The following is a 20,487-nucleotide window of genomic DNA, read 5'->3' as shown; positions in this document are numbered from 1 at the left end:
CAGTTGTTCTATCATGAAGCAAGGAGAGTGTCAAAGTTGAACTGTGCAAGACCCTAACGCAGAACTTGTTGATACTGACTTGTTGTTTGCCTCTTATGTCTAGCCTATTGTTGATAACCTTAATTTCCTCTTTTAGCTTTTGGATTTCTTGCTCCAGGTTGGGCCTATGGGTGCCAGGGTTTTGTAGCTCCTCCTTCACAGAATTAGTGGGTTTTGTATTTCTCTCATCCTGTTAGGTCCCGAAGACAACTGAGAGGGGGGGGGGGGGTGTGAATCAGTTGTCTAATAAATTTAAACCAAAAGCAACTTAAACACTTTAATACTTTATACCGGTAAACCAGTCTTTTATACCAGTAGACAGTTATATCAGTTATTAGCAATACCGATAAGGATTAATGCATGAAACAAAAGAACAAAGTCATCCACAACACATAACACCAAAAATTGTACGTGGAAACCCTGTAAGGGGAAAAACCACGGTGGGAAACCTTACCCACAATCGGATGATACTACTGTAGATAGTAAGTGTATACAAATGGGGTCTGCACATGCAAAAAGGCCAAGCGCCTAGAGCTCACTGCTCAATCACTAATGGGAGTCACACTGACTACAATTGGATGGTTAAATCCAATAAGAATGTACTGCTTAAATTAGCATCTTTCTATGTTGGATTCAGTACCGGTATAGTTCTGATTGTCTTCACAAAACTCTCCTTCAATCTTCAAATGATGTCTGCGTGTATAGCTTTGCTTATTCTCCAATATACCTTCTCACAACTCTTTTTCGCATTCCACATCCGATCTTACAATTAAGACCTTACATTTATATCATAACCTAAGACCAATTTTAGTAGGTCGGCTCTAAAGGATTTTACAATAAAATCAATTTATAAATAAATTAATGCCTGATGCAATAACTGATTCAACATGTCGGCTTCATGCATTAACAATAATAAGACATCTCCATAGTGTGCCATGTTGATCTGGAAAAGATAATTTTGCCTGTGTATAACCTGGACCTGTTTGTCGGCAATGGCAAATATGCAAATACAACTATGCCAATAAACAAGTCTTCAATACAAAGTGTCCAAATGATGTATTCTACATAACCATGTGTTTTCCATGTCATTCCAAGTGTCGGTGAACATTGTATCCTACCGGTGTACCAGATATTAGTGATTGTGTATGAGTTATCTGCTTGCCGGTGAATGTTGTTGATTCTCCAAAGTGCCAGAGTTGATAGTGTTTAGTAGGTGTTGACATCAATGACAAAACCATACCAAAATACCAACAATATCCCCCTTTGGCATTGATGGCAACACAAGATGGAAAAACCATCAAAGTGCCAAGACAGAAATGCCAAATACCAAAATACCAAAAATTCAGATATGAATAGTCTCTTCTCAAAGTAACAGTCTCTCCCTCTGAGAGTAACCTGTGTCTTCCTTATGTTTTTCTTGTGTTTTTCCATATACCAATCTCTCCCCCTTTGACATCAAATGCCAAAGTAAAAAAAATTTACAAAATACCAACCAATACAGTGTACCAACTACTTCCCCTAAGAAGTAGCTTCCTCATCAAATATTGGAGTAAAAGTTTTCTCTTGTTAATTCTGCCAGTTGATGACAAGTATCAACTTCTTAAGTCTCTACCGGTGGGGGTATGACCCCAAGCTAGTCTCTGATATATTCAAAAGTCTCCCTAGGCAAAGGTTTAGTAAAAATATCTGCAATCTGCTCTTTTGTATTCACATAAACCAGTTTTATTTCTTTTGCTTCAACATTTTCCCTTAGAAAATTCAGTTTTATAGAAACATGTTTGGTTTTAGAGTGTAATACTGGGTTCTTAGATATATCAATTGCTGCAGTGTTGTCATAGTAGATAGTTATAGGTTCCTTGCATTTTATCTTTATGTCCTTCAACATTTGTTTAAGCCATAATACATGTGTACAGTTTGTTGCTGCTGCAACGTATTCTGATTCAACTGTTGATAAGGATGTAGAACTTTGTTTCTTACTTAACCAGGAAATTAATCTGTTTCCAAGAAAGAATGCTCCACCGGTGGTGCTTTTCCTATCATCCACATCTCTTGCCCAATTTGCATCTGTGTATGCATCTAATTCAAAGTTTTCATCTCTAGGATACCATAATCCAAGATTTGTAGTGCCTTGTAAGTACCGAAAAATCCTTTTTACTATTGTTTCATGATTTTCTCTAGGATTACTTTGAAATCTTGAAACAATACATACTGCATTCATGATATCAGGTCTTGTTGGTGTTAGATACAGTAAACCTCCTATAATAGACATTTCAAATTCTTGTTGCATTTCAATAGAAAAGTCTTCACATAATCCATCTTCTCCTCCAAAGATTATATCATCAACAAAAACTTCTATAACCAAGATGTTATCATTAGTTACTTTATAATATAAGTTGTTGTTTGCATTACCTTTAGAAAAACCAATCTTCAAAAGATACTTATCTAACCTTGCATACCAGGCTCTTGAAGCTTGCTTCAATCCATACACGACTTTCCTTAACCTGCAAACCATATCTTTGTTTTCTGTCAAAGAAAATCCATCAGGTTGTTCAATGTAAACTTCTTCTTCAAGATCTCCATTCAAAAATGCACATTTAATGTCCATTTGATAAACTTTGTAGTTCTTGTGTGCTACAAAAGCCAAGAATAATCTAATTGCCTCAATTCTAGCTACCGGTGCAAAGGTTTCATTATAATCAATTCCTTCTTTCTGAGAATATCCCTTACACACTAGTCTTGCTTTATTTCTGATAACCTTACCATCTTCATTAAGTTTGTTTCTGAATACCCATTTGGTTCCAATCACATTTTTATCTTTAGGCCGGGGAACTAATGTCCAAGTGTTATTCTTCTCAATTTGTTCTAATTCTTCTTCCATAGCTTTAATCCAGTGTTTATCTTCACGTGCTTCATTAACAGATCATGGTTCAATTTGAGAAACAAGACATACCTCTTCATTTGCCAATATTCCTCTTGTCATAACTCCTTTATGCTTGTTTCCAATTATCTAATCTTCAGAGTGATTTAGTCTTACATACTGAGGTGTTTGGTTTGCTGTTGTTCCTCAGTTGTAGTGGAATTTTCAGATGATACTGGTGTAACTGGATCTTCATTTTGTACTGGTGGATTTTGTATAGATTCATTTGTCAGTATTTCTGTTACCGGTTCAAAGTCTGTATACCTTGAAGTTTCTCTAAATCGTTCATCAATCTTCACATTTGTACTATCAACAATTTTCTGCAATCTTTTGTTAAAATATATATATGCCTTACTCTTAGATGAATAACCAAGAAATATTCCTTCATCATTTCTAGGATCAAATTTGCCAATATACTCATCTCTTCTAATATAGCATTTACTTCCAAATATTTTGAAATATTTAAGAATAGGAGTAATACCAAACCATAGTTAATGAGGTGTCTTACGGTTTCACCTTTGATGTGAATTTTGTTGAATGTATAGACCGCTATACTTACTACTTCTCTCCAATATACATGTGGTAGATTTGATTCAGATAACATACTTCTGGTTGCATCCAAGATAGTTCTATTTTTCCTTTCTACAACTCCATTTTGCTGTGGTGTTCAGGGTGCTGATAGTTGTCTTCTGATTCCATTCACTTCACTGAATGCATTAAATTCCTTAGATGTAAATTCTCCTCCTTGATCTGATCTGAGACATTTGATTTTCTTACCGGTTTCATTCTCTACCATTGCTTTGAATAGTTTGAATTTCTCAAGTGCTTCTGATTTTTCTCTGAGAAAGGTAACCCAACACATTCTAGAATAGTCATCAATGATTAGCATGAAATATCTACCACCTTGTAAACTTTTAGTTTTAGCTGGACCACATAAATCAGTATGAATTAAATCAAGAGCATTATTAGATTTTTCTGGAATACTTTTGAAAGTAGCTCTAACTTGTTTTCCAAATTGACATTCCTTACATACCGAATTGTGAGGTTTAACAATCTTAGGTAAATCTCTAACTGCCTTAGTAGTACTAATCTTTACCATGCAATCAAAATTTACATGACAGAGTCTCTTATGCCATAGCCAACTTTCATCAATATGAGCAATCAAACATGTTTTTTCATTGTTATTCCGATGAAAGATGTTACCTCTAGTTTGATTACCTGTTGCAATTTCCAAACCAGTTCTGTTCATAATTTTGCATTTACCATTTTTGAACTGTAACTGAAATCCTTTTTCAACTAATTGACCAACACTCAAAAGATTATGTTTTAAACCTTCAACATAGTAAACAGTGTCAGTATTATGCTTACCATCAAGAGATATTGTACCCTTACCTTTGATTAAACAAGCTTTATCATCTCCAAATCTTACTAGACCTCCATTATACTCCTGAAAAGTTAGGAACTTACTTTTATCACCAGTCATATGATGTGAGCATCCTGAATCAATGATCCATTCATCCTTGATTTCAATTTTAGCTGCCAAGGCCTGCTCTACCGATTGAATAGTAGGTGCCGGTTGATCTTCTGTTATAGCAACAAAGACCCATCCATTGTCTGTCGGATCCTCATCAGAATCATCAATGACTCCTTCATCAGCAAGATAACAAGATTTGTCTTTATTTTTCTTAAATTTGTATCTTTGATATTCAGGGTTAGGTTTGTATGTCCTTCTAGCTTCTTCTCTTAACCTAGCATGTCTATCAGGGCATCTTGAGGCCATATGACCAATCTTATTATAGTTGAAACATTTAAAGGGTGCTTTACCTTCATACTTACTTCCAATTGGACCTTTAGGCATTTTTCTTGCAAATAGTGCTTCAAGTTCCTCAAGTTCTTCATTTTCTCTCCTGCTTTCTTCAAGTTCTCTTGCATAAAAGGCTTTCCAATCAGATTTGTCAAATGATTGTGTAGATGATGTTGATGCCTTAAAAGCTAAATCAGTTTTTATAGTGGCAGCAGGACCAAATTCCTCAATTTCAAATGCTGAAATTTTTCCAATCAATATATCCCTAGTTACTGATGTGTTAGGCATTGTTTTTAGTTCATTTACAATAGTAACTTTCATCTTATATGTCGGTGGCAATCCTCTTAAAAATTTTGAAGCAATTTCATCTTCACTTAAGGTTCCTCCACAACATTCAATACCCAAAACAATATCATTAACTCTTTCCATAAAAGCATAAATCCTTTCATCTTCTTCCATTTTCAGATTTTCATACCTGACTCAGAAGCTTTCAAGTTTTGCAATTTTAACTATGGAATCTCCTTCATTCAGTGTTTCCAAATGGTCCCAAATAGCTTTAGCAGTAGACCTATCAGATAGTCTCATGATTTGCTGATCTGATAATGCGCTCAAAAGTGCTTCTCTTGTCTTGCAATCATTTTCTTCATCTTTAGTCAGATTAGGTGGATTAGGCTGACTTGTAGTAGGAGTAGAGTAGCCATTGTTTGTAACTTCCCAAATATCCTTTCCAATGCAATTCAGATGTGTTTCCATCCTAATTTTCCATATCCCATAGTTGGTTCCATCAAGTTTAGGACTGTCCTTCCTGAAATGGTTGGTAGACATTGGATCTCCTCAAGCTGTTAAACTTTTGCAAAAAGAGGACTAAGCTCTGATACCAATTGTTAGGTCCCGGAGACAACTGAGAGGTGGGGGGGTGAATTAGTTGTCTAATAAATTTAAACCAAAAGCAACTTAAACAACTTTAATACTTTATACCGATAAACCAGTCTTTTATACCAGTAGACAGTTCTATTAGTTATTAGCAATACCGGTAAGGATTAATGCATGAAACAAAAGAACAAAGTCATCCACAACACATAACACCAAAACTTGTACATGGAAACCCTATAAGGGGAAAAAACACGGCGGGAAACCTTACCCACAATCAGATGATACTACTATAGATAGTAAGTGTATACAAATGGGGTTTGCACATGCAGAAAGGCCAAGCGCCTAGAGCTCACTACTCAATCACTAATGGGAGTCACACTGACTACAATTGGATGGTTAAATCCAATAAGAATATACTGCTTAAATTAGCATCTTTCTATGTTGGATTCAGTACTGGTATAGTTCTGATTGTCTTCACAAAACCCTCCTTCAATCTTCAAATGATGTCTACGTGTATAGCTCTACTTATTCTCGCATATACCTTCTCACAACTCTTTTTCGCATTCCACATCCGATCTTACAATTAAGACCTTACATTTATATCATAACCTAAGACCAATTTTAGTAGGCTCTAAAGGATTTTACAATAAAATCAATTTACAAATAAATTAATGCTCGATGCAATAACCAATTCAACATGTCGGCTTCATGCATTAACAATAATAAGACATCTCCATAGCGTGCCATGCTGATCTGGAAAAGATAAGCTTGCCGGTGTATAACTTGGACCTATTTGCCGGTAATGGCAAATATGCAAATACAACTATGCCAATAAACAAGTCTTCAATACAAAGTGTCCAAACGATGTATTCGACATAACCATGTGTTTTCCATGTCATTCCAAGTGCCGGTGAACATTGTATCCTACCGGTGTACCAGATATCAGTGATTGTGTATGAGTTATCTGCTTGCCGGTGAATGTTGCAGATTCTCCAAAGTGTCAAAGTTGATAGTGTTTAGTGGGTGTTGACATCAATGACAAAACCATACCAAAATACCAACACATCCTTGGGGTCCCCATCCTTATCTTTTTTCTTTTTGGACTTAAGCTTCCTCTCTTTTCCAGTTTCTTCTGGTAGGTCCACATCATTTTTTTAGGATCTCAGGGTGAGAAGGCAGCCTTGATTCTAATCCCTCAATTATATTTTCCAGATTCACATTCATTTGGGTCTCCAAAAGTTGAGGGGAGTCGACTCCCATTAAGGGGCCAAGGTCCACCAAGCTAGCAAAGTCCATGTTGGCAGCGAGGTTCTCTTCTTTTTTGGGGCTATTAACAATCTTCCCCTCATCACCCCTTCCATATCTTCTTCAGTGGCCATGTGAGTGCAGGCCTCCACCTTCTTATCCACAGAGCCCTTAGAGGCCAATCTGTGAGATCTTCGTCTACCAATAGTATCATCAATGGGGTCTTCCTCTTCAGATCCTTCAAAGATGGAGTTATCTATAATAATTCTTTTTTGCTTCCTGACCTATCCTTTTCTTTTGGAGGGCGAAGAAATCTCGTCCTATCCCAAAGTGGATGGGCAAGAAGGAGGGCTTAATTCAGTGATGGTGACAGAGGATGAAGGCACCACAGGGGAGGTGAAAGCCTGACTGAAAAGATAAAAAAATCTTGGGGTGGGGGGCGGGGGGCGGGGGGTTGTAAAACCAGAAGTATGTCGCTAAAGGGAGGGAAACGAGAAGGGGAAATAGAACCATCATTATGTTCCTAGGAGGGCAGATTAAACCCTGGTGAAGGGGAATAAGAGGTTTACCTTTATTATTAGGGTCAAGGGCATCTTTAATGGAGCTTTCTATAAAATTGAGTAAATAAAATGACAAACATAGTAAATCATTGTTTCTAAAATGGTTAAGAATAGATAGGTGGTAAGAGTAAAATATTTTATGGTGGCCTTCGAAAGTAAAATATTTCATGATAAGAAGACATACCACATCCTAGGGGTATTTGAGTTTCAGCTTGTCGAATCTGCCTTGGAGTTTCACCGGGGTTTCCTTCCATTTGAAAAATTTGCTCAGATGTTCACTATTGGTCGTATGGATGCTACATTTCCACGTTATTGCCTCAAGGGAAAGTCTTGTGGCCTTTGCAATGACTTCCTTTGTGACTTCAAAATAAATTCCCTCCACCACAACTCGCCTATTATTCCATGAAGTCGCAAATTGAATAGAAAGTTGTTCATCATGCCCCTTAAGGCATTTTCATAAAATCCACCACACCTGCCTCAGTGCAATAGTTCCATATGACAACATCCTTCTTGAAGTCCTCCGGATTGTCCGGCTCATAGCGAACCCTCTCACCTCCCATTTCCACCTCCTTAGAGAAGATAGCCAAAGTTTTCTCCTTAACTTTTAGCATGGAAATGAAAAAACAAAGCAATGCCTTGGAGAAATAAATTTTTTGTTGCCATAAAAGAATAAGGCATAAACCAACCCTTTGGCAAAATAATTGCCATAGTAATTTGCTAGACTAGGAGAAGCGTGCGAAGTGTACTCCTAGCCAACCGAAGGGACGTTAAGGAAAATAATTATTACCATCTCAGATTTGAAGCATGAAAACACATCATTTTCCAAGCTGCCACCTGTTAAAAAATCTTTAACAAGCCCTTCAGTCACACGATCCTCAATACGACCTTTATACCTCATTGCATAAGCGAATTGTGTCATCATGAGGATCAAAAGGCAGTGCTAAAAAATGAGTGAAAAACATTTCATGGCATGTGTGGCAGTCCACCTTAGATAGCCATTGGTACCGCTAGGCTGAAGGCTACAATTATTTGAATTCAAAAATTCCCTCATCCACCCCTCAAAGGCAGTACAATGGGAATGAGGGAAAGGCTTAATAGATTTCATGTCCATTAGAGGTAATATTATTAGTCTCTCCTTCAATAAGTAGTCTGATAGAGGGGGTAGGGAGTTACAAATTCTCTAACATCTCAGTCCATTGAAATTAACACCAAGGGTCGCCATGTCATTTGCCACACAGTTACCTTCCCTGTAGGTATGGTTCAGCAGGAAGGAGTCAAAGGTAGATAAAAGTCTGAATGTGTCTCTAATGATACCATCAATAAACTATTGTATTATATTCAACCCTTTAAAAACATCAATTATCAACATTGAGTCACCATCAATGACAATTGTCTTGACCCCAATGTAAAGGGTAATGCGAAGGCCCCAAAGCAAAGCCATAGCTTCAACTTGATTTCTAGAATGTCCATTCAAATTACTTGCATAAGCTACAACCAACTCTCTAGTATGAGTTCTTAGGATTCCATCCCCAGTTGCCAAACCTCGTTGAGAAGCACCATTAAAATTAAGTTTTGTGTAGCTCCAATTGTTGGCATATGTGCAGAGTTTGATGACATGATGATATTGTATGTTGTCATTGATGTCAATATGCTAATGTATGAACCGACATATTAAAGTTAGCAAACTGGCAAGAGAACTGGTATGATACTGAGAACCGGTATATGTGAGAACCAGTATAACATTGTGAACCGATATATGTGAAAAAGTGAAGCGGTATGTTGGAATGAGAACCGGTATATGGGAAGTTTTGTATCGGGGTTTCATTTGGCATGACTACCAGTTGGTAGTCTCAGCTTTAGGGTTTCCGGTTGATGCATTGTCTGTGTGATTCAACCGATGACATCTTGTGATGAGTTAGCATTATATTGAAGATCAGATCATGTTACCACGTCAGCCTTGCGCGCATGAAGGATCTTGCATGAAGGAGATTGATCCTATCTACCTCGGGAATGTGTGAAGTCTCTGTAAACGATGGAGAGCGCGTGATGGGTTATCAGCTTCCTGAAGCGACAAAGAATGAATGATGGAGAACATCTTGAGATATGTTCAAGACTATTGTATTCAATGTAGCATGATTAATGACCAGGATTGAACCGACCGAACTGTTAAACTTAAATGCTTAGGGTTTAGGGTTTATGCTACCGACCTATCTGTTTCCTATAAGGTTGACGATGTTTTTCATTTTGTTGTTGTTGGTAAATGTTATGTATGTATCCAAGTGAAGAGATACTCGATTCTTGCCAGACCAAAGAAGTGTGTTGATACCTGCAGAGTGTGATTGCAGAAGGAAAGGAGCTAAAGAGGATCTGCCTTAGCATTGTGTGTTATTATCAGATCAGTGTTTTACCTGTTGACTTCTAACCATTTCAGCAGTTGGAAAATCCCTTAATTAGGTAGCTTTAATAGGCTTTTGTGTAAATCCTTTAGCACGGTGACTCAATTCAATGAGTTCTTCAAATCCTCTTGCAAGGTAACCTATAACAGGGTTCTAACCTTTAACCGCGTATTTAGCCATCCCTTAATTGGGTGATCCCTAGCAGGATCAGTTCCTAGCAGAACCTATTCTAAAAGTCTTTAACCAGACTTGGCTACTAACAGAGCAGACTTCAGAAGATTTCAAAGAACAGCTTGTGGGTATTCATCCCCACCGTGGTTTTTCACAGTTGGGTTTCCACGTGAAAAAAATCTGTGTGTCATGTGTGATGCTTTTCATGTGATGCTTTAATATTTTCTATCAAGTGGTAATGCATGTTGAACCAATAGTCTTTATATTTCTTATGTATTACCTGGTTATGCATATGAGTGAAGTGAAAAAGAGATGTTAAGTGAGGTGAAGATCTAAGTGTTAACCGGTTTATGCTTGTCACATTCATTCTTGGTTTTACCGGTAGTACCCTATTTTGGATCGGTGTTATTGTTTGCCAGTTAAGTGCAGTGTCTGGAGTCAAACTAGTTCAGGGAAAGTTTTTTGTCTTTACTGATTCACGCTCCCCCCCCCTCAGTACCAGTTTGGTACTAACTGTTTATCATTATTCATTAATTGGTATCAGAGCATCCTCCAGGTCCTCTGTGTTGCAAGCTTAATCACTTGAGGAAAAGATCCTAATCTAATGATGAAGAGGGGAGGTCTAAAGTTCAACAGAGATAACTGTAAGATATGGAAGGACAAAATGAAGATCTACATTAGAAGCATGGGTGCTCAACACTGGAACTATGTTGAGAATGCTTATGTTATTCCTATCGGTACTCTCATCGATGATCAAAGAAGAGAGATTCAGGAGAATGGGCAAGTCATGGAAGCCCTAATCAACAGTCTAGCTGACATTGAGTTTATTGATGTTCATGATAAAAGTAATCCCAAAGAAGTATGGGATGCTCTAGAGAATATCTATGGCGGTGATGAGCATGTGAGACAAGCTAAGGAGGAGAGCCTTAGGGGAAAGTTTGAAGACATGCGGATGGTTGAAGGAGAGACCATTCAACGATATGGAATAAGAATCAAAACTATTGTTGGAGACATAAAGAGTGCAGGAGGTAAAATAGATGATTCCACTATTGTTAGCAAAGTCTTGAGATCCTTGTTACCAGTCTATGCAATAAGGGTTGCTGCTATTCAGAAGTTGAGGTCTATAGACAAGATAAAGGTATCCCTAGACTCCATCATTGCAAAGTTGATTGCATATGAGCTAAATAATTATGATGGCAGTATTCAGATGATTGAATCGGCCTTTAGAGCATCTGCTGCACCATCTAAAAAGGGAAAAGAAGCAAGTACCAGTTGTGAACCAAGACAAAGTAGAGAAATGGATGATGAGGAGATCCTGATGGAATTTGAAGCTCTTCTTGCCAAGAGACTTCCTAAGGGAACTGGTAAATACAGAGGTAAGCTCCCTTTGAAATGCTTTTCTTGCAATAGGATATGACACATTGCTGTAAACTGTCCTAATGGTGATAATAAGGACAAACCAGAAAAGTTCAAGAAGTTCAAAGGAGGAAACAAAAGAAACTATTTTGTAGTAGTTGATGAAGGTGTCACTGATGAGGAATCAAAAGATGAAGAAAGTAAAGACATTGTGTTTGTTGTAGTTAAGGAAGATGTGTCAGACAAGAAGGCTCTTGTCTCCCACTTTGATAATTCCAATGAGTGGATTATTGACAGTGGTTGTTCTCACCACATGACTGGTGATCAGAGTAAGTTTCTATCTCTGGAAGAATATGATGGTGGTGTGGTCCGATTTGGCAATGATGCACCATGTATGGTAAAAGGTAGAGGGTCCATCTCTCTGAATGGAAAAAGTAGTGTTGATAATGTGTATTGGGTAGAAGGTCTCAGGCATAACCTTTTGAGTGTTGCCCAACTGAATGATAATGGACTCACTTTGGAATTCAAAGATGGAGTGTGCAAAATAAAAGGAAAGAGTGGTGAACTGATGGCCACTGATATGCAGACCAAAGGTAACTTATTTCAGCTAAATGCAAATATCAGTATGTCTAATGGCTAAGTTTGATGATAGATGGATATGGCATAGGAGACTCTACCATGTAAACTTTGATAATATTGTGAAGGCCAGTAAGATCAAGGCAGTTAGAGGATTGCCTATGCTGAGCAAATCGGAGAATCCCTTGTGCAGAGAGTGTCAACTGGGGAAAATGTCTTCCTCAACCTTCAAAGGTAAATCTTTCACTGCAAACAATTTACTTGATCTTGTGCATACTGATTTGTGTGGTCCTATGAAAAATAGGAGTGTGCATGGAGATAGGTATTTTATGATACATACTGATGATTTCTCAAGAATGATGTGGGTCACATTCTTGAAGGACAAGTCTGAAGCCTTTGGAAAGTTCAAAGCCTTCAGAGCACTGGTAGAAAAAGAAAGCGGTAAGAGAATCAAATGCCTTAGAACTGATCAAGGAGGAGAATTCACTTCCAGTGAATTCAACAAGTACTGTGAAGAGAATGGCATCAAGAGGCAACTGTCTGCCCCCCAGACTCCACAACAGAATGGCCTAGCAGAGAGGAACAACCAGATTGTAGTTGAAGCAGCAAGAACAATGCTGATCCCAAGGAAATGTTGCTCACACTTTCTAGAGAGAAGCGGTGAGCAGTGCAATCTACACTATGAACCGAGTACTCATCAAGAAAGGTAAGGATAAAACTCCCTATGATTATTGGACCGGTAAAACACCAGTGGTAAGCTACTTTAGAGTGTTTGGTAGCAAATGTTATATCAAGAGGAGTGAACACCAAAGAAAGTTTGATGCAAAATGTGATGAGGGAGTATTCCTTGGGTATTCCACCAAGAGAAAAGCTCTCAAGTGTTTTAATAAAAGAACTCAGAGAATTATGGAAAGTATCAATGTTAGAGTTGATGAAACCTCTGAGAAATCTGAGGAAACCGACAGCGAGCAAGCGGTAAATGAACCGGTTGTAACCTTCTGGGAACCGGTTGCAAAACAACCAAGCACCAGTAATAGTGTTCCTACACTGGTAGATGCAAATATTGATACGGATGAAGATGAGGATGAAGAGGAAAAGCAAGAGGAATCAACCAAGATCATTCCTCGGTATGTAAAGCTGAATCATGATCCAAAGCAGATCATAGGAGATAAGGATGCAGGAATCCTTACAAGAAGAAAGGTCGGATAGAATTCTTGCATGATCTCTAAATTTGAGCCTAAAACATTTAAAGAGGCACATCAAGATGAAGATTGGATCAAGGCAATGGAAGAGGAACTTGACCAGATAGAAAAAAATGGTACATGGTCTTTAGTACCTAGACCTGAGCATAAAAATGTCATTGGCACCAAATGGGTTTTCAGAAATAAGCTAAATGAAGATGGCACAGTGGTAAGAAACAAAGCTAGACTAGTGTGTAAAGGATATGCTCAAGAAGAAGGAGAAGACTATGGAGAAACCTTTGCTCCAGTAGCTAGATTGGAAGGAGTTCATATGCTTCTTGCATATACAACCTTCAAGGGATTTAAAGTATATCAAATGGATGTAAAATCTGCATTCCTGAATGGAATACTTGAAGAGGAGGTGTATATAGAGCAACCAGATGGGTTTGCCCTATCACAAGATAGTGACATGGTGTGTAGGCTACATAAAGCCTTGTATGGATTGAAGTAGGCACCTAGAGCATGGTATGAACGATTGCACTCCCATCTTGTGAAGATTGGATTTGAAAGAACAAGTGAAGATAGCAATATCTATTTGAAGTCAGAAGGAGATCAGATTCTGATCTGTGAATTATTTGTTGATGACATAATTTTTGGTGGAGATGACAAGATGAGTCATGATTTTGCAGATGAGATGAAGAAGGAATTTGAGATGTCACTTATAGGGGAGATTAAGTTCTTCATTAGACTATAGATTCAACAAATTAAAGATGGAATCTTTATCACTCAGTCCAAGTATGTCAAAGAGGTGTTGAAGACCTTTGGCATGGAAGATAGCAAACTGGTTGGTACACCAATGGTGACCAGTTGTAAATTATCAAAAGAGGATGACTCAATGTTGGTAAATGAGAAGGAATACCGATCAATGATCGGTAAGTTGCACTATGTAGTACATAGCAGACCGAACATTGCACATGCAATAGACATTGCTGCACGTTTTTAGAAAAGTCCAAGAGAATCCCACTTAGTAGTAGTCAAGCAGATTCTTAGATATCTGAAGGGAATTATAGAGTATGGATTGTGGTATCCATACAGTAATGACATCAGTCTCAAAGTGTTTGCCGATGTCGATTGGGCTGGTAATGTGGATGATTAGTCTCATGGATGAGTAAGAAGTAGAGTTGTATCTTTCAGTCTACAACATAAGCAGAATATGTTGCAACATTTATGAATTGCACCCAGACAATTTGGATGAAGTATGTATTAAGTGGTTTCAAGGTTCCTGTATCTGAACCGGTGAGTATATTCTGTGACAACACAAGTGCAATTAATATTTCCAAGAATTCGGTTTTGCATGCTAGAACCAAGCACTTCGAGCTCAAGTATCATTTCTTGAGGGAGAAGGTTTAGAACAAATAGGTTGTATTGGAACATGTTTCCAGTAAGGAGCAGTTAGCAAACATATTCACCAAGCCTCTACTGAAGGCTACATTTACCTATTTGAGAGGCGAAGTAGGGGTACTGCCCCTTCAAGAGGTGAACTAAAGGTGTGTGCTCCACATCAGTCAGGTATTGCATTGTCAAATCTTTTTAGGATTGATGTGTTGAAGGATGCTACTCCTCAAGGGGAGCAGCATAGTGGAACATGGTAAGCTTGTGCCTCCACTTTGGCATTGTTGTCAAAGGGGGAGAAGATGTGAAGCAGAGAAGATATCTGCAGTATTGAGGAGAAGAAGATGTGAAGAAGACATATATCTTTGTCTATTGCCATCAGTGCCAAAGGGGGAGATTGTTTTTCATATGTGTAGAGTTTGATGACATGATGATATTGTATGTTTTCATTGATGTCAATATGCTAAAGTATGAACCGACATATTAAAGTTAGCAAACTGGCAAGAGAACCGGTATGATATTGTGAACCGGTATATGTGGGAACCGGTATAACATTGTGAACCGGTATATGTGAAAAAGTGAAGCGGTATGTTGGAATGAGAACCGGTATATGGGAAGTTTTGTATCGGGGTTTCATTTGGCATGACTACCGGTTGGTAGTCTCAGCTTCAGGGTTTCTGGTTGATGCATTGCCTGTGTGATTCAGCCGATGACATGTTGTGATGAGTTAGCATTGTATTGAAGATAAGATCATGTTGCCACATCAGCCTTGTGCACGTGAAGGATCTTGCATGAAGGAGATTGATCCTATCTACCTCGGGAATGTGTGAAGTCTCTATAAACGGTGGAGAGCACGTGATGGGTTATCAGCTTCCTGAAGCGGCAAAGAATGAACGATGGAGAACGTCTTGAGATATGTTCAAGACTATTGTATTCAATGTAGTATGATTAATGGTCAGGATTGAATCGACTGAACTGTTAAACCTAAATGCTTAGGATTTAGGGTTTATGCTACCAACCTATCTGTTTCCTATAAGGTCGACGATATTTTTCATTTTGTTGTTGTTGGCAAATGTTATGTATGTATCCAAGTGAAGAGATACTCGATTCTTGCCAGACCGAAGAAGTGTGTCGATACCTGCAGAGTGTGATTGCAGAAGGAAAGGAGCTAAAGAGGATCTGCCTTAGCATTGTGTGTTGTTATCAGATCAATGATTTACCTGTTGACTTCTAATCATTTCAGCAGTTGGAAAATCCCTTAACTGGGTAGCTTTAACAGGCTTTTGTGTAAATCCTTTAACAGGGTGACTCAATTCAACGAGTTCTTCAAATCCTCTTGCGAGGTAACCTTTAACAAGGTTCTAACCTTTAACCGGGTATTTAGCCATCCCTTAACCGGGTGATCCCTAGCAGGATCGGTTCCTAGCAGAACCTATTGTAAAAGTCTTTAACCGCATTTGGCTCCTAACAGAGCGGACTTCATAAGAGTTTTTTTTTGTGTTAAGTATCATAGAATCACAAAGCTCATTTTTTGCTCATTCGAGCATCCACGTTACAAACTTATTACAAATACTAGCTCCTTTCAAGCACCAAACTAGAAACAACAATTGGAAGACCAAGGGTCACAACTTAGAAATCCACTTTAAACAATGAGACAAAGACAACCAATGGAAGACCAAGAGTCACAACTTATAATTCTACACAAAGGTGTCCCTCATGGGAGTTGAAGTTGGGTCTCCACATTGAGAACTCAATGCTTTAACCAACTAAGCTCAACCCCTTGGACGACTTCAGAAGAGTTCAAAGAACAACTTGTGGGTATTCATCCCCACCGTGGTTTTTCCCAGTTGGGTTTCCATGTGAAAAAAATCTATGTGTCATGTGTGATGCTTTTCATGTGATGCTTTAATATTTTCTGTCAAGTGGTAATGCATGTTGAACCAGTAGTCTTTATATTTCTAGTGTATTACCTGGTTATGCATATGAGTGAAGTGAAAAGGAGATGTTAAGTGAGGTGAAGATCTAAGTGTTAACCGGTTTATGCTTGTCACAGTCATTCTTGGTTTTACCGGTAGTACCCTATTTTGGATCGGTGTTACTGTTTGCCAGTTAAGTGCAGTGTCTGCAGTCAAACCGGTTCAGGGAAAGTTTTTTGTCTGTGCTGATTCACCACCTCCCCCCCCCCCCCCTCTGAGTACCAGTTTGGTACTAACTGTTCATCATTATTCATCACCACTCAAGAGGTTTCCATTTAGTGTTTGTAGAAGTTGAGAAAGCCAACTTCACAAACCCCGAAGATCACCTGCATGCAAATAACCTGTCACAGAAAGAAGAGATGGAGACAAACAAGCAAGGGTGCTCTGAAAGCTGAAAAATGTATTCATCCAAAAAAAGAGATAAATTACAATGATGAATCCTTATAAAAGGATATTGTGCAACCCTAAAAGAAACCCTAATAGGTAGACATTTAATAATTAATATAATTATTAAATGTCACAAATGCAAACTAAAGTGAAATCTTAAGAGAGGAATAAAGGTAATTTAATCAACATGATTAAATTAAAACCTTTACTCTAACACCCCCCCTTAAGATGAGCAAAAGTGCAGTTACAAACATGTGCAAGAAAGCAAAGGTAACTACAATGCAAGAAAGTAAACTTGGGTCCCGGCAACAAGGCCTGATCAGGTACCCAATTACAACCAAATCTCTGTAAAGTGGAGAAATAGAGAAAACCTCATGGGAAAAACTCTACTCCAAAAAGAGATGAAAGAAATAAATGCACTAATAACATAAGGATAGGAGGTGGATAACATGATACCCCCCATAGACAACTTCTATCATATAAGTACATATACAATGGTCTCCATAGGAGAAAAAGAAAGAGACTAGAAGCCCCCATGCAAACAAATTATTTCCAAGTCTGAAACGTCCAAGTAAGTGACAGATGTGTGAAAACACAAAGTACTGAATAAAATGTACCTGGTGCAGATTCTGGAAAAATACATGATAGATCTGGAAAGAGCACAGAACCACCTTTCCGACGCCTATTCGCTTTTGAAAAACGGAGTCCGTATGCAAAAGATATGGCTCCTGGAGTGCAAAAAACTTGTTCTGACTTCGACTGGCAAAAAACACTACAAAACGGAAAAATCAGAAAAAAAGATCTCCATCTTTTAGATCGGGCTCGGAACCAGCTTTCCAACGCCTATTTTCATTCGAAAATCCGAGCTAAAATGCCCGAGTTATACCCGATTTAGTAAAACTGCTTCAAAAAAGCCCAAATAGGCCCTTTAAGCCCTCAAGGGCTTAAAAAAAATAAGCCCCTGGTCCTCTGGGCGACCAGGGGCGGGCGCAGGAGGCGGCGGCGCGGGGGCGGCGCAGCTAGCGACGGGCGGCGGGCTGGCTGCGGGCGGGCGGCGCTCGGGCGGGGGTTCTCGGTGGGCGGCGCGGTGGGCGGCAGGCGGTGCAGCGGGGGCGCGGCGGGGGTTACCGCCGGCGGCGGTGGCCGCCGGGCTGCGCGTGCCTCCAAAAGAGGCTGCGCCCTCCTCAAAACAAAAAACCGCTTTTTTAATATATTTTTTTTTGATTTAGCCTCGGTCTGCGTGCCCTGGGGCCGTACGGCCTTGGGGCATAAAAATTTTTGCCTTCTGGAGCAACTGTGTCCAAATCGGACGAATTTTATATGGAAATAGGGGTTTTTGGGCGCTACAAGCTCAACGGTGAGGTCCGTTTGGGCTCAAAGTGCACCAAAAAAAAATACCCCCTATTCCAAAATAAAAAATAGAAGACAAACACAGATCTGATGCAACCAAAACCTGAAAGTCAGATCTAATCCTCGTAGCTCCAAATTCTTCAGAAGACGAACAGGAAGCAGCAGGTCTGGAGCTCTGATACCATGTAGAAGTTGAGAAAGCCAACTTCACAAACCCCGAAGATCACCTGCATGCAAATAACCTGTCACAGAAAGAAGAGATGGAGACAAACAAGCAAGGGTGCTCTGAAAGCTGAAAAATGTATTCATCCAAAAAAAGAGATAAATTACAATGATGAATCCTTATAAAAGGATATTGTGCAACCCTAAAAGAAACCCTAATAGGTAGACATTTAATAATTAATATAATTATTAAATGTCACAAATGCAAACTAAAGTGAAATCTTAAGAGAGGAATAAAGGTAATTTAATCAACATGATTAAATTAAAACCTTTACTCTAACAGTGTTGAACCTCTAAATGTGATTTGAATTATCAAAGGCAGTGAAGGAGGCTGGAAGGTTCAATCTATGAGTAATTTCAAAATCAGTTGTGGATGGTGGGTTAGTGGGTAGTTTAACTGAAATAACTGAAAGATTTTCCATTAACCGTTTAAAAAATCCCCCAATGACCAACGTAGCAGAGGTTTCAAATTTTCCCTAGAAGATTTTGTTGTTCATTTCTTTCTAGATACACCGGACAAGGTGTGGTGGTATCTGTTTCCAGAGCAGACCAACAAGGGGGTTGTGGGATGAGCTATCCCAATCCTACAATAATTGCACTAAGCTTTCATTCATTGGCCAATGGAGGTCAAATTTCTGACAAACCATATCCCAAAGAGTTATGGCAATGTCACAATGTAAAAAAAGATGAGAGAAGTTTTCAACATCCAATTTACAAAGTACACATCTATTGGAAAATTAGAATCATCACTTATGGAGGTTATCGAGCGTACAAATTTTATTATGAAGTGCCACCCACCAAAAGAAGTTGACTTTGGGAATAAGATGGGGATTCTAAATAAGCTTCCACCAATCAGGGGGGTCATCAATCCATAGGAGACACCAGTAGGCAGATTTGATTGAAAACACCACATTAGGGTTCCATTTCTAGATGAATTAGTCATCAGAAGGAAAGAGAGGCAACTTGATCAATTTTAGCTTCTCTCATAACTCATGAGATATAGGGAGAAGATGTGGTTGGTCCTGATAGCAGGTAGAAACATCCTTTTAGGAATTGACATAAAAGAAGTCTGACACATGCAAGCCAAAGAACTCCTTAGTGGAACGAAGGATCCTTCATAGGGAAGGGGAGGAAGCCAGAGGTTTATCCCCCAACCAGGATGTTATGATAAACTCAGACATCCATTCTTAATTTAGAATTACATGCATGTTATATTTGGTCAATAGACAATTATTGAATGCTAAGGAATTTAAGGAATTTAATAGCTTTATAGAGATGTGAAGAGAATATGTGAAACAATTGGATAATTTAACTATTAAACATGTTACATTAAGTATATAATAGAGAGATTTTTTGGGTAGTTGGATTGATTTGGAAGTGTTGTTTATTTAAAATTATTTTTTCAAAATATTATTTTGTAGTGTGAGCTACATCAGTTCTCATTTTTAGTATTTTAATAATTTATCATTCTACATTTTAGTTTTATGCAAATAGATTAATCAATTCACTTTAATTTTTTTAAAAAACTTCATTGAATAGATATTTAAAATTGATGGTTATATGAAACATAGTTTAATAATATAATTAGAGGAAGTGGAGATGAAAGTGAAATATTTTTTATAATTTTAGTAATTTATTTATTTATTACAATCATAATTATTATAAAAATTTATTATTATTGATTTTTTATGGTTTTTTTTTTTTTAAAGTTTAATTGTATAGTTTTGTATAATTGTACTTTGATAAATTTAATTTTACTTATTAAAAACAAAAAATAATTATCTATTGATTCATGTATATTTTCATTTATAATTTTTTTTTTTTGCTTTAAAATAATTTATTAGTTTAATAATAATTTTAATTTTATAAAAATAGACTAGGAATCTTGAAAATCTAGTTTTATAAAAATTATTTTTTCAAATATTTTTTTTTTTTTTGTGGTGTGAACTACATCAGTCATATTCAAGAAAGCAACTGAAAAGAAAAAGTAATTAGATATTAAATCTATAAACCATAAACTATAATGTCAGGCCCCAAATAGT

The 20,487-nt window shown here is 37.9% G+C and overlaps 1 protein-coding gene across 1 annotated transcript in view; it reads left to right on the top strand.

Annotated features, from left to right (window-relative positions):
- The window catches only part of LOC131075032 (pentatricopeptide repeat-containing protein At5g65560), a 95,351-nt gene extending 77,249 nt beyond the window's left edge, over positions 1 to 18,102 (top strand). Inside the window, 1 exon segment of the mRNA XM_059213343.1 lies at positions 17,855 to 18,102. Within this exon segment, the coding sequence (XP_059069326.1) occupies positions 17,855 to 18,102 (248 nt within the window).
- Positions 18,103 to 20,487: the final 2,385 nt, after the last annotated feature.

The sequence above is a fragment of the Cryptomeria japonica genome, chromosome 2, assembly GCF_030272615.1.
Source record: "Cryptomeria japonica chromosome 2, Sugi_1.0, whole genome shotgun sequence".
Classification (NCBI taxonomy): domain Eukaryota; kingdom Viridiplantae; phylum Streptophyta; class Pinopsida; order Cupressales; family Cupressaceae; genus Cryptomeria; species Cryptomeria japonica.
The sequence above is the reverse complement of the archived record's forward strand: the minus strand, read 5'-3'. Positions and strand labels throughout refer to the sequence as shown.